Source organism: Planococcus citri, chromosome 2, assembly GCF_950023065.1.
Source record: "Planococcus citri chromosome 2, ihPlaCitr1.1, whole genome shotgun sequence".
NCBI classification, from domain to species: Eukaryota; Metazoa; Arthropoda; class Insecta; order Hemiptera; family Pseudococcidae; genus Planococcus; species Planococcus citri.
In genome coordinates this window covers 22414170-22427529 of record NC_088678.1, presented here as the reverse complement: position 1 = coordinate 22427529, position 13360 = coordinate 22414170, and the positions used below count along the sequence as shown (strand labels likewise).

The 13360-nt window shown below is 34.2% G+C and overlaps 1 protein-coding gene across 10 annotated transcripts in view; it reads right to left on the bottom strand.

Annotated features, from left to right (window-relative positions):
• Positions 1-13360, bottom strand: part of Glut1 (Glucose transporter 1) — a 228417-nt gene that overhangs the window by 11352 nt on the left and 203705 nt on the right. For 8 of the 10 annotated variants that reach the window (XM_065349101.1, XM_065349103.1, XM_065349100.1 and 5 more), the window contains 2 exons: positions 7270-7379; positions 913-1009 (listed from right to left, as the gene is read on the bottom strand). In XM_065349101.1, coding sequence (XP_065205173.1) covers positions 913-1009; positions 7270-7379 — 207 coding nt within the window. Of the gene's footprint in view, positions 1-912; positions 1010-7269; positions 7380-8340; positions 11916-13360 lie in introns of those variants that run through there. The other 2 variants (XM_065349105.1, XM_065349106.1) reach the window with 2 other exon arrangements.

Below are 13360 nucleotides of genomic sequence, written 5' to 3'. Positions count from 1 at the left end.
TTAGCAAAAAGCAAGACTTTACAATAAGATGACTTATAAAAAATTAACATTGATCGCCTATTCATCACTTAATCGATAATATTGTATTGCAATCAATACTTCTATAGAATAATTCAAACGAACCGCACAGCAATATATAGGCAAAGTAACGACAAAAGAAACTGCAGGAAAACTCGATACAAAAGTAGATAAATTACAACAAACAATAACTCTTCAAACTAAACACCCATTACTCACACGTATTACACTGCGAGTATTCCGCATTCGTCTTCACGTTTGCATAAGCTCGAACTTTGTCATTCATATTTAACATTATAATGAACGATTAAAACCTTTTGATCTGTTATTTGTACATTTCGGCGATATTAATAAGCCGAATCGTTTGCATTTGACAGTTGTATACAATCGAGAAGAAGAAGATGAACCGATGAAATAATCCTTTATACGTAGGTATAGGTATAGATATAGTACGAGTAGTTAAATATTTGTTGTTTTCAAGCAAATACTAAGTGCAAGGAAGGCGCCAGTATTTGATATATGGACTGCTGATGAATTAACGGGTTGAATTAGCAGCTCTATTTACGTATACATTTTACGAGTACCATATCAAAGCATACAGCGTGGCTGGATAAATTTTTTAAAAGAATCTGCGTGTCGATTCGTGTAATAAAACGTAATTACGCGCATGACTCTTGTTAAGTAAGTAAGTAGGTAAGTACATATGATTGTGGTGCGTGTACGCTTATTATAGTTTTGGTACAGAACGGTAACCGAAACATGGAACATAATCTAAGACTCTCGTTCGAGGTACCTAGGTCCTTTTTATGGCCCAGGTTACGGTTACCATTCTAGAGTGGTTGGGTTAAGTGCTGAGGAGATTTTTAGGGTTCTTTTTGATGATTAGTAACTCACATGGGAGCACAAGGTGATATCGAAGAATACATCGTATAATAACTCGACGATCTACTGTATTTATTTAATAACATACGCGTTTCCAAGTATTTCGAAGCTGTTTCAAAATTCCAGTAAAATTTATTAGTATATTTTGATGTGGAATATGGATGTAGGTATTTTTATATTGTGATAAGTAGGTCTATTGGTAATTAATCGTGTACTTAGAAGACCTAACTGCTATTTTAAAGTTGAAAAGGGAACAGTCAGAAATCAATCTTTGGTCAAAATAGACTTTTGAAATGGAAATGGAATGAGTTAGGTAGGTACATCTTGAAAATCGTCAAAAATGATAATTTTGAGAATAATAATATCGGAGTAACATGAAGAGTCTTCAAAAAAAAATTTTAACTTGAATCATAACTTTTTTTTACTTTTCCAAAAGTTCATTGGCATTTGATTTATGCGCCAGGAGCCTGGATATAGACCTGACTATTTATAAAATATGAAGCAAAGAAGATAGGAAGATGAGTAAAACAGGGATGCCCAATGTCGTGTAGCCTGTTCAACATCTCCTCCAACGACATGATTAAAGAATGGTTGAAAACCAAGCCAAAAGGGCTAGACATCAATGACACCCATGTCAATACCCTGCTATTCGCTGATGATCAGATGGTCTTCGCTGACAATGAAGATGACTTGCAGAGAGCGATGTACAAGTACAACCTTCAAAAAGTAGCAGATAAATATGGAATGAGAATCTCATCATCAAAAACAAAGGTGATGGCCTTTGAGAGGAAAGAGCCAATACGCAGTAAAATTGTTGTAAATGGATATGAAGAGTGATATTCCAAAACTCGCTTTGTCCATTTTTATCAAAGTTGGGTTTTCAGTGGTACCTGGTAGATGAAGTATTAACTCACATTCCTACATCATCATCCTACCAAAATGAGGTGTTAAACTCACCTAAATAGCCAATTCACTAAAAATTTAAAAAAAAATAATGTTCCAAAACGCGCTTTGTCCATTTTTATTGAAATTTTTTTCAGCAGTATTTAGTGGATGAAATGCATACCTACACTCCTACATCATAAATCCGCTCAAATAAAGTGCTAAAATCGCCTAAAAAGCCAATTTACCCGTTTAAAGGGAAACTGTTTTTCCTCTCTCCTGAAAAGTTGTGAAAATGGACAAAGCGAGTTTTGGAATATCACTCTTCATATAATTATGTTAGAATCGGCCAAGCAACATTTCCATTTTTTTATTAGGTAGGTTTACTCCTCACATCGCACCTTGGGAGTTGGGAGTAATAAGGTTACATCTAAAAAAAAAACGACTTTCACATTTTTGCATTTTTGGATTTTGTATGAACCTCCTCAACCAAAAATAACACTTTGAGTTGGGTACATTATCTAGATCTTGTAAAAACGCAAATGGCCTAACTCAAAATCCCAACAACATTGCAAATTGTTTGGAGTTATAAGGGTACATCTCAAACAACCCCACCTTTTTTGAGTAAATTTTGTACATACAAAGTGTTAAAAAACAGTTTTGATAGTTTTGAATGTTTGTCAGATAGAGATAGTCACAAGAAGTGTATTTTTTATTGGTTGTATCAAATGGGGGAAAAACATTTAAATTGATCACTTTAAAGAAAAATAAATTTGCACATTTTTTTGAGAAAAACACAAAAACTAAGCACTCTAGAAAAAAACTAACGACATTATGTCAATTGAAAATTTGATTCTCTACAACTTTGGTAACATGAAATTTTTTGGAAGCTTCTTTTCGGCTCCAGACAATTATAAACAGAAACAATTATATTTTCATTTGTGTGGGTAGGGTCATTCAATTAAATGAAATTAACATGATGAAACACAGTATTGTTGTCTAATCATTCTTTTATTAAATTCATTCCAGTCTTTTAGCAATTTGTGAAGGCTATTTTTTCACTTTTTTTTTGGACGCTTCCTTTCGCCTCCCGACAAATTATAAACAGAAATAATTATATTTTCATTTGTATAGGGTCATTTAATTAAATGAAATTAACACGATGAAACACAGTATTGTCGTCTAATTATTTCTTTTATTAAATTTATTCTGGTCTTTTAGCAATTTGTGAGATTTATTTTCACATGCCAAACGACGATGATACAAAAGTATGAAATGGTGAAGTTGAAAACAAAAATTGTCCATCTCAAAGTTTTTGTGTCTCGCCTTATAGGATTGAAATTGAATGGGAAAAAATTAAAAAACAATCACATTCACATTCCCTGCCTGAGGTATTTTGAAAAATCACTTTTCTCATTTCTGAACAGTGCTGAGGCAGTATTATTTTGATTGAGCGATACCTAATTCTACTTCACTCATAAAAAGAAACATAAAACGCAAAAACTATCTGCTGATTGCTTGTTTGAGGTGTAACTTATTACTCCCAATGTGCGACATGACCACCCCTACCTACATACATACAAAAGGTACTGGCAGGTAATTACGCCACAATTTTTTTTAAATTAAAATTGTCAAGCCGTATCAAAGTGTTTTTTTAAGTGAATATGTCAAAAGAAGCGGAAATCTATCTATTTTCATTTGCCGCTGTTCAATTATTTTTACATATGTATAAAATTTGACAAAAGCAACAGTAACACTTTTGTCGAGGTACCTCAATTGGCGGAATTACCCTAGCTTGGCGGGTAATTATGCCACAATTTTTTTTTATGAAAAAAAGGCCCAAAATTCCTAAAAAATGGTGCTGAAATGCCTAAAAACGGGTCAATTTGGGAGGCCAATGATGTACTATGTGCAAAATTTCAGCTTTCCAACAAGATTTGGTGTAATTTTGTATGGTCATTGTTGTTATTTTTAAACTTTTGCTGTAGGTGTCAGAACTGCTTGCAATGGCTGGAAACAACTTCCAATAGATTTGTGAGGTCAAGAAACATGTATTTTTTGTCTTTTTGGTGCAAAAATTTGATTTTCAAAAACCCATATAAAAATAACTCATCGAAAATGATGTGGCGTTATTACCCGCCATGCGTCGACCGTATATAATGGACAAATATTTCAAATCGGTGTAAATGAAGCCAACTTCTTGGATGCAGAATCCAAAAAACCTTTTTTGCTCATGCGCTAAACATGATGCTTATGGCGCTGGTGGAGAGAGAGATGGTTCAATTGTTCAACCAGTGAACCGTTTCTCTCTCTACCAGCGCAGTGCCGTAAGCATCATGTTTGGTGCATGATCAGAAGCAGGGTTGAAAACCGTTTCAAATTGAATTGGTTGTGATGGTGGTGGTTCTTAGAACCTTAGAATATTAGTGGTTCCTGGTTTTGGTTCCCAAAAGGTTCTCAGACATGGCTTTGTAATGGTTTTGTTCTGGTTCCAAAAGGTACCTTTCACATTGTTCTTCCAAAATGGTTCTCAGTTCTTCTCAAACTCAAATGGTTCTGGTGGTTCCTTTTACTCCTCCTTTGATATTTTGCTGGTGGTGCTGGTTGTTCCTTGTTCCACCAATTAAAAAATGGTTCCAAATGGTTCCAGGTCCAAAAAATGGCAAAAAATTGAAAATTTGAAAAAATTCCCCTTTACCTCGGTTATTTTGCATGAAAAACACGAATTCTTATTTCACTTTGGTAAAAAAAACTAAGTTTCAATGATGAAGGGTCCAAAAAGAACTGATTCCTGAAAAGGGTTCTGATGGTTCTTCTTATTTGAAACTTGTTCTGGTTCTTGTTCTGGTTGTTCTTTCCTTAAAAAACTCAATCGGCTCTAAATGGTTCTAAATTGTTTCAAAATCATTTTATATGGTTGTTCTTTTAGTACTTCTCTTTTCCAAATTTTGAAACGGTTCTGATGGTTATGGTTCCCGTTTCACCTGACCTAAATAAGCGGTTGTGGTGGTTCCAAACAGTTTTCAACCTGGATTCTGCATCCAAAAAGCAGGGTTGCGGAACGATAAAACAAAACGGTATTGGTATGTGGTATTGGTATTTCAAATGTGGTGGCTAAAACGGTATTGGTTTTTCGGTTTTCATCAATTTCTACCTCAAAATTTTGGTTTTCGGTATCGGTTTTTCCAATTTTTGTGAATTTTATTTCGGTTTTCGGTTTCTGTATTGGTATTTTATCACCCAAAAATCAAGCTAATTACAGAACACTTTGGCTTAAAATTCAGAAATTGAGAGAGTAGTAGTATAAAAGTTGAAATGAGAATGAAATGAGAGGAAAATCAACAAAGAAAAGCGATCATTGAAATGAATAAACTCATTTTGTTTGATGTTGGAATTGTTTCATTTGCAGAAATATGCAAAAATGAGTACCAAAATACAGATTTCAAAATAATTTCGGTATTGGTTTTCGGTATTTTGTACCGATTTTGAAATTATATTGGTATTTTCTAAATCGGTTTTTCATTTGTCAACTTATTGGTATTGGTTTTCGGTTTTTTCAATTTTTTTCAAAAATTAGGCGGTTTTGCCGGTATTGGTTTTTCGGTATCGGTATCGTTCCGCAACCCTGCCAAAAAGTCGGCTTCAACTTCGGTGTTTTTTTTATGTTGAAATATTCGTCCATTATGCACGGTCGACACCGCCATGCAATTATGTTTAAAACTAATAAATTCAAGCAGAATAATGTTGGTTGAAAAAAATATCGAAACAGATGTTGTATCAAAAACAGTATTTACGTTCTCCAATCCTTTTCAAATTATTACGGATTTCTTGAAAAAATGGAAAAAATTTGAGAGTGAAATTTCAATTGCCAATAAAATTTCTAAAAAGGCCTCCCACACTCTAATACCCACATTAGCAAAGTTCTGTGATGTAAAAATATATTTCAGAAGAATGATCTTGCGGAAATATACAGTACTTTTCGAGAAGCAGCATTGTGGCGTAATTACCCGACCAGCGTATTTACCCGCCAGTACCTTACTTAAAACAAAAATAAATACATTTTTTGGACTTTATAGAATGGGTTATTGGAGTAATTTTTTTTAAAGTAGGTATGTGATCATGTGACAACTGATCTTACCTAGCATCTAGCAAAATGATGGGGAACAAATGCCACTTGGCTGATCATAACATAATTACAAGTACATATGTCCAAATGGACTGCCAGTGGAACAAGTCAGAAGCTTTAAATATCTTGGGTGCTAGCTATCTTATGAAGGAGAGGTCGACGCACAACTCAAGATCAACAAATTCCTGATAGTAAGAGGGGGGCAATAAACCGAGCCATCCATCCAAGAAAGAGCTGAAACTCAAAAAAGAATTTATAATAATGCTGACAAGACCAATGTTGCTGTATGGAAGCGAAACATGGATGATGAGAAAGGATATAAAAAGCAGAGTAACTGCAGCAGAAATGAGATTCATGCAAGCCATGGATGGCAGGATAGGTACATGAGACATGATGGGAAAAGGAATGAAGAAATCCTGAAGGAGCTAGAAGCAGAACCGATCATTTGATGGGTGGAAGATTACAGAAAGAAATAGCGAAGACACGTTGATAGAATGCCTGATGAACCGTCCCCTTGAAAAGTCAAAGAATACACTCCAACTGGCAGGAGAAGCAGAGGAAGACCGAAGAAAAAACTTAATGACACATCAGCGAGCAATTCTTCTACAGTTTCCCAAATGGGCTGAATGGCTCACTGGGTCAAAGTTCAATAATGATGATGATGATGATGATGTTGAGAATAAGCTCAGTTACAGTGTTGCCAATTTGATTTCCTTCAAAATTGAAAAGTTTTAAGCGATTGGCTGGAGTGAAAATTTAATTTTTAATTTGTAATCATTGTTCATGGAACAATTTTTCGAAACGAAGTAAAAAAAGTTTCTCCCATTGTCTATCTTCAAAACTAAAAAAATTATGTAGTTGCAAATCTGATCAGGTTCAAGGTGAAATCTGGGGTGGAAAAGTTTTATTCTAATTAGGGATCTTCATTTCTGACTGTTCCCTTATTGGACTCAATAATAATAACTGGGCACTTGGAGTTAGGAATAATATGTAGGTAAGTAAAGCTAAATGTAGTAGATAGGTACCTATGTATTTATTCCGTCAGATTTTAAAATATAAAAGCATCATCTCTAACTCTATTATCGATCTGTGTAATAAAAAATGATAGGGGAATGAGGTGATTATGCGGAGAAGAGGTCTTCATTCGAAGTTTTTAGAAATTTGAGCTCTCAAAATGTAAACAAAATTTATAAACTGCAATAGATTATACAATATTCAATTTTTCAATTTTATTCTAAAAAAAAAATTATCATTCGAAATCTTATTTTCTCAAACCATTTTTTGGTGGAGGGAAGGAGTGAAAAAAAACGAAATTATGATTTAAAAAACGCTGCAAACTGTAGAAACTAAATTCTACTTACACGTATCAGGTATAGGCTTCTCTTCGGACACCATTAAAGATGCTCTTTCCGTTGGCGGCGGAGGCGGCGGTATCCTTTGCTCTAACGCATTAACACAATTCAACATACTCCTGAAATCATTTTAAAAAATAATTTTACAAATAAACCGACTCAACGAGTGCAATAATCGTTTGTCATCTGAGAGATAGCTGCGTATACATATACGAAAATTGATCTGTTTCAAAGGTGCGTGATCCGTATATAGAAAAGGAGAGAAAAACAGAGAGAGACAGAGACGGAGAGACCATTCGAATGAAATAATATTTGACAATCGACCTACTTAAAAGATGAAGTCACGAACGAGAGATACATGTCAAAGTAGAAAATAAAACGATGTAATAAAAATAAAGTGTTTTTATTTACGAACTAAAAAAGAAAGATTTTTACGTCTTTTTCTCTATATTAGCTCGTATAAAATCCAGCAGCAAATTGTTAAAACTCAATTTGAATACGTTGCGAATTCTCTCTCATGTTTATGGGATGCAATTGTACGATATCTACTTCGCAACGAGTGCAGTAATGAATTAATCGTTGGAATGTGTATTTTTGCTGGTATCGGGTTTACCAATTTACTATATTTTTACGAGTCTTATCGTTAGTGCAGAATTTTAGTTGGATAGTTTCCCTATATTTTTAGTGCATTCGATCTGAGGGGTTTTTCCACTTTTAAATACATGTATAAGAGGCTACCTATTACATTAATTAAAAGAATGTCTCGTAATAATTTATGAAAATAGCCTTTAAGTCAAGTCGGGTAATTTTGAGAATTTATTTTCATATGTCTACACGAAGTCTCATCTATCTGTTTTAAACGCTGAATTAAGTGGAGATTATTCTCAAACCCAACGAGCTGCCATTTCTAAATAATAATAAATTGATTTTGAGGTGTTCGATTGATAAGTTTTGGACACTCGATTATCACAATATTTACAGCGATTTTTTTTCTCATAAAAACAATAAAAAATTGGCTTTAAAAATTCTAAAAACAGCTTGAAAAAAAATCGTATGGCAGACGTGCAACTACTAAGCGTATTTATTGTGAACATTCTGTATTTTGCGGTTAATTTCAATATAATACTCTAAGCTAAAATACTGGAATATGCCTACACGAGTTTGAAAACTTCTACCGCAATTCAAGGTAGAGTGTTTTACACGCATTTTCAACGATTACTAAGCATTGCATTGACATTCGTGGTGTACACTGTCAATTGGTACAGAAAACTGAGCTCTGCGGGTTATTTTTATTACTTCATAATGTAACATAATTAAATTCTAATTTATAATATCACTTATAATTAAATAGGTAAGTACACTAGATTAAAGTGTAGGAGGTAATATAAGTATTCGCGTACATTGTCGTGTAATCGCGATATTAGAACGTAATTGACCTAATAAATGATTCGACCGATGATCCCTAATAACAATAAGTCTTAATTATAATGCGAGTTGTAGTAATTGGCAACACTGTATGTCAAATTTGGAAGAGCTTTTTTACTTTTACATTCAAATCACCACTCAAAATTCTTTTCTCATTCTTAATCATTCGTAAGACACTGAAAGCACGCGAGTGTAAGTTTGCAGACAGGGGATTTGCAGGGGCAAATTATAAAACCCGCATTGTTGAATTTTTGGATTTCTATAACTGCTCCATCAATTTTGATTTGGGATGATGATACAGGGTGTTCCGTAACAGGTGTTGAAAAATTCGCTAGGTAACGCAGCAATCTGAATTACGCAAGTGTAAATTTGTTTGTGAACTCCAAACCCTGATCTGATCAGATCTGGTCAGATTCAATCAGGTTTCCTTAATTTAACCTATAATCAGGTCCGATCAGATCTAATCCGACCAAAACTCCCCTCTGATTATATCTGGTCCGGTCCTTCAGGTCTGATCAGAGCTCTTCTCAAATCTAATCAAATTCAATCTGGTATTCCTACATAATTGAATCTGAAAATGTATTCCCAACAAAGCTCTGATCTGATTAGGTATGATCAGGTCTTTTAGGTCTGATCAGATCTTTTCTACTCCGATCAGATTTATCGAGGTCTGATCAGATTTATCGAGGTCTGATCAGATCTATTCTGGTGTGATCTGATGAAATCAGAAGTCAATATTGAATCTGATCAGGTCTGAATAGATCAAATCCGACCTGATCTCTAATATGATAAAACCTGATTAGGTCATTCAGGTAGATTCGAATTATTCGAGTCTGATTATATTCAATCAGATCCGATCAGGTCTCATCTGATGTACTCAGACCACTAATCAGATTTGATGTACTCAGACCACTAATCAGATCTGATGTACTCAGACCACTAATCAGATCAGATGTACTCAGACCACTGATCAGATCTGATGTAATCAGACCACTGATCAGATGCAATCAGACTACTGATCTCATGTAATCAGACTACTGATCTGAGGTAATCAGACTACTGATCTGATGTAATCAGACTACTGGTCTGATGTAATCAGACCACCTGTCACCTGTTTGATATATTCAGACCACTGATTTGATATAATCAGAACTCTAATCTGATCTAATGAGAACCCTGATTTGATATAATCAGAACCCTGATTTGATATAATCAGAACCCTGATTTGATCCAATGAGAACCCTGATTTCATCTAATCAGAACCCTGATTTGATCTAATCAGAACCCTGATCTGATCTAATCAGAACTCTGATTTGATGTAATCAGAACTCTGATTTGATGTAATCAGAACTCTGATTTGATGTAATCAGAACTCTGATTTGATGTAATCAGAACTCTGATTTGATGTAATCAGAACTGTAATCTGATCTAATCAGAACTTTGATTTTATCCAATCAGAACTCTAATCTGATCTAATCAGAACTCTAATCTGATCTAATCAGAACTCTAATCCGATCTAATCAGAACTCTAATCTGATCTAATCAGAACTCTGATCTGATTGAGTCTGGTTAAATCATTCAGATCTCATCAGATTTAAACAAATTTAATCAGGTTTGGTGAGATGTATTCAGGACTATTCAGATTCAGACCCAATTAGGTCTTTTCTCTAAGATCTGATCACGTTTGAACAGATCCAATTTTACCAAAACCCTCGCCTAATTAGATTTATTAAATCTAGTCAGCTCTGATAACATCCAATTAGGGAAACCTGATTATATCTGAAAAGAAAATGATCAGATCTGGACATTTCCTGGATCCAACAGGACCTGATCAGATCTGACCACATATAATAATTTTCTCCTGAGTGATCAGATTATTCAGGTATGATCAGATCTGCTCAGATCAGTACCAAATCCATTCTCGTCTACTAATGGTCTGTTGGATTCGATCCAGATCAAATCTTTGATTAGCCAGATCTAATTATTAGATGTAGCGAATATTATCAAATCGAATTGGATCCATAAAATGTTCAGATCTGATCAGATCCCACAATTTTCGACTGGACGAATGACCTAAATAATCAGCACTGAATGCTCCACAACTTTTCCCCTTCAATTTATAAGTTCAGCAAACCAATTTACACTGATAGCTTATGAGTTGCTGTATTATTCTGGCAAATCGGTCGACTCTGCGATGGGACACCCGGTATAATGCGAACGTATTTTTTTCTGAGGAATTTTTTTAGCTCTCTAACACTCGTAACGAGTAAAGGAATTCCATTATACGTAATTGAATATCTTTCAGACTTCATGGTTGGCAAAACTACAGACACACGTGAATTTTAAATTGCATGCATTATCAGATAGACAACGAAAAAATGCACTCACTCGCCCAATATACAAAACTTCACGTTATGTCGCTCATAACAGCGTGAAATTCGTTTTACTGTCATATTTTCTTGTACTGCATTTATTTTGTAATGATTCTGTTGAAAACTCGAATTTCCTCAGAGTGTTTCTGGGTAGAAAATAAGACCTCACAATACAAGATTTTTGCAAAACTTTTTTTCACTGATATTGGACAAAATTAAGAATCCTTCTAGTTATCACACCTTTGTAGTTTATCAGACTCGATGACTCAATTTGAAAATATTCATCACTTAGATTTAAAACTAATGGTAGGAAGGTAATTAGTAAATGCAAACTTAGTAATTAAACTTATAAATAAACTTGATTTTAATCAACGATATACGAAATATACTGGAAGAAGCTGAACGCATATTATCACAGCTTTCTCGAATCTAAAAATTGACATCAGTCAATAAAATTTTCTTAAAACACGCCATCGTGAATCGTAAAATTAATCTAAAATGATTGAAAAAAAAAAATCTTAAACTTATAAGGAATAGTATGGTAATTCTAAAGAAATGCATTTTTGGTCCTTAAACATTACACAACCACAACGAATGGTTTGAAAACTTGTTCTACTTATTTCTGGTAGATATAAGTAGACAAGTATAAAATACCACTCTCTAAATCTAATTAAAAATACGTAGGTAATCGATTTGTGCATTTAAAGTAGGTAAAGTTAATTAATTTAGGTAATTTTTCTTCTTGGTCAACATATTCAAAGGAACTCCGTCCTGAGCCACTGAGACCATATCGGATGACTACATTGAAACCAATCAAACTCATCCTGCGCCATTTCCTTGAGTTCAGCACGTTTCTTGCTGTTTAAACATACAACATTACGAATTTGGTACATGATTTAAGCCACGTCTCTCAACCAATAAAAACCAAAGACTAATTTAATTTCCGCCGAATGTTATGGAGCGAGTAGTTATACACAATTTAATATTACCTTCTGCAGCAAATTCCTCAGTGAGTATAAAAAATCAACTAGAAAATCACACGCACACACAGGTAAAAAAAAACTGAAAGCCAAACTCATTTTACTATCACTACTCATGCATGATCAAATACTAAAATTGGGTTTTTGGTGGAGATGAAAAAGAATAAAAGAGATTTTTTTAAACAGAAAGGTGCTTTAAGAGAATGATTTTGCAAAAAATAGTAGATAGGTATCGTAAATAGGTATGGTATAAAATTATGTGATCAAAGTTGCATACAGTGTTGTCAAGTTTCAATCAGCATCGATTCGGCTTAATTGAGATCATGTTTCTCGTTATTTATGGCGAGTTTGGTCTCTGATTCCGACGATGCAGCTCGCTTTAAATTTCCAAATCCCAAAGCAGTAGTTGCAGCAGATATTTGTATTTCACCACAGCCGAAAAATTGAGTTGAAAAAAGAATATAGACTACTCATTCCATGATCAAATGCAGTTTTTACCCTCATAACTCATGACCCATTCTCACCACTTTCACACAATATATGTACCTACATAAATATGCACCAATAACAGCAACGTTGACAATTCAGCACAACCTTGGTAAATAACTGCAGTGTTCTGAAGTTATTACTTCAGTAGGTGATTTAATGTCCATACAGTGTGTTCAAAATATAGTTTCAAGTATTTGTTAGCTACTAATATGGCACCAATGCAAACAGATTTGCATACCCTGAGATATCAAGGCGAAAACATGTTTTTTATTTAAATGAAATTAACGTAGTTACTCCAGGAGGAAAACGATCGGATCTGTCTGACATGACCTGATCAGATCTGATAGGTCTCATCAGATTCCCTCAGATATGATCATTTCCCTCTGAGATGATTTTATTCCATCTTTTCAGGCGAATTTTTTTGATCTTTGAACTGAATCAGTGAATTTTAATTGACCCAATCAGTGGATTTTTGCAATTTCTCTGACAAAACAGATCGAGCCCTAATACCCAAGTCAGAAAACAATCACAGAATAAAGTAATTCTTATATATTGAATCAGAAGTTCAGCAGGAGGAAAAGATATGATATGATCAGATCTGGTCAGAACGTAACAGGTTTACCTTCAGCGGATCTGATCAGATCTGAATAAATCTGATCCTATTAAAACTTTGATCTGACCCAATCTGATCAGATGTGATCAGATTCTATCATTATACACTGAATTGTCATCTGACCTGATCTGATCACATCAGAGTTTTGATCAGATCAGATTGGTTCTGTTCAGACCTGATCATTTGATGAAATTTAATGAAAGAGCTCTGATTGGATTTGA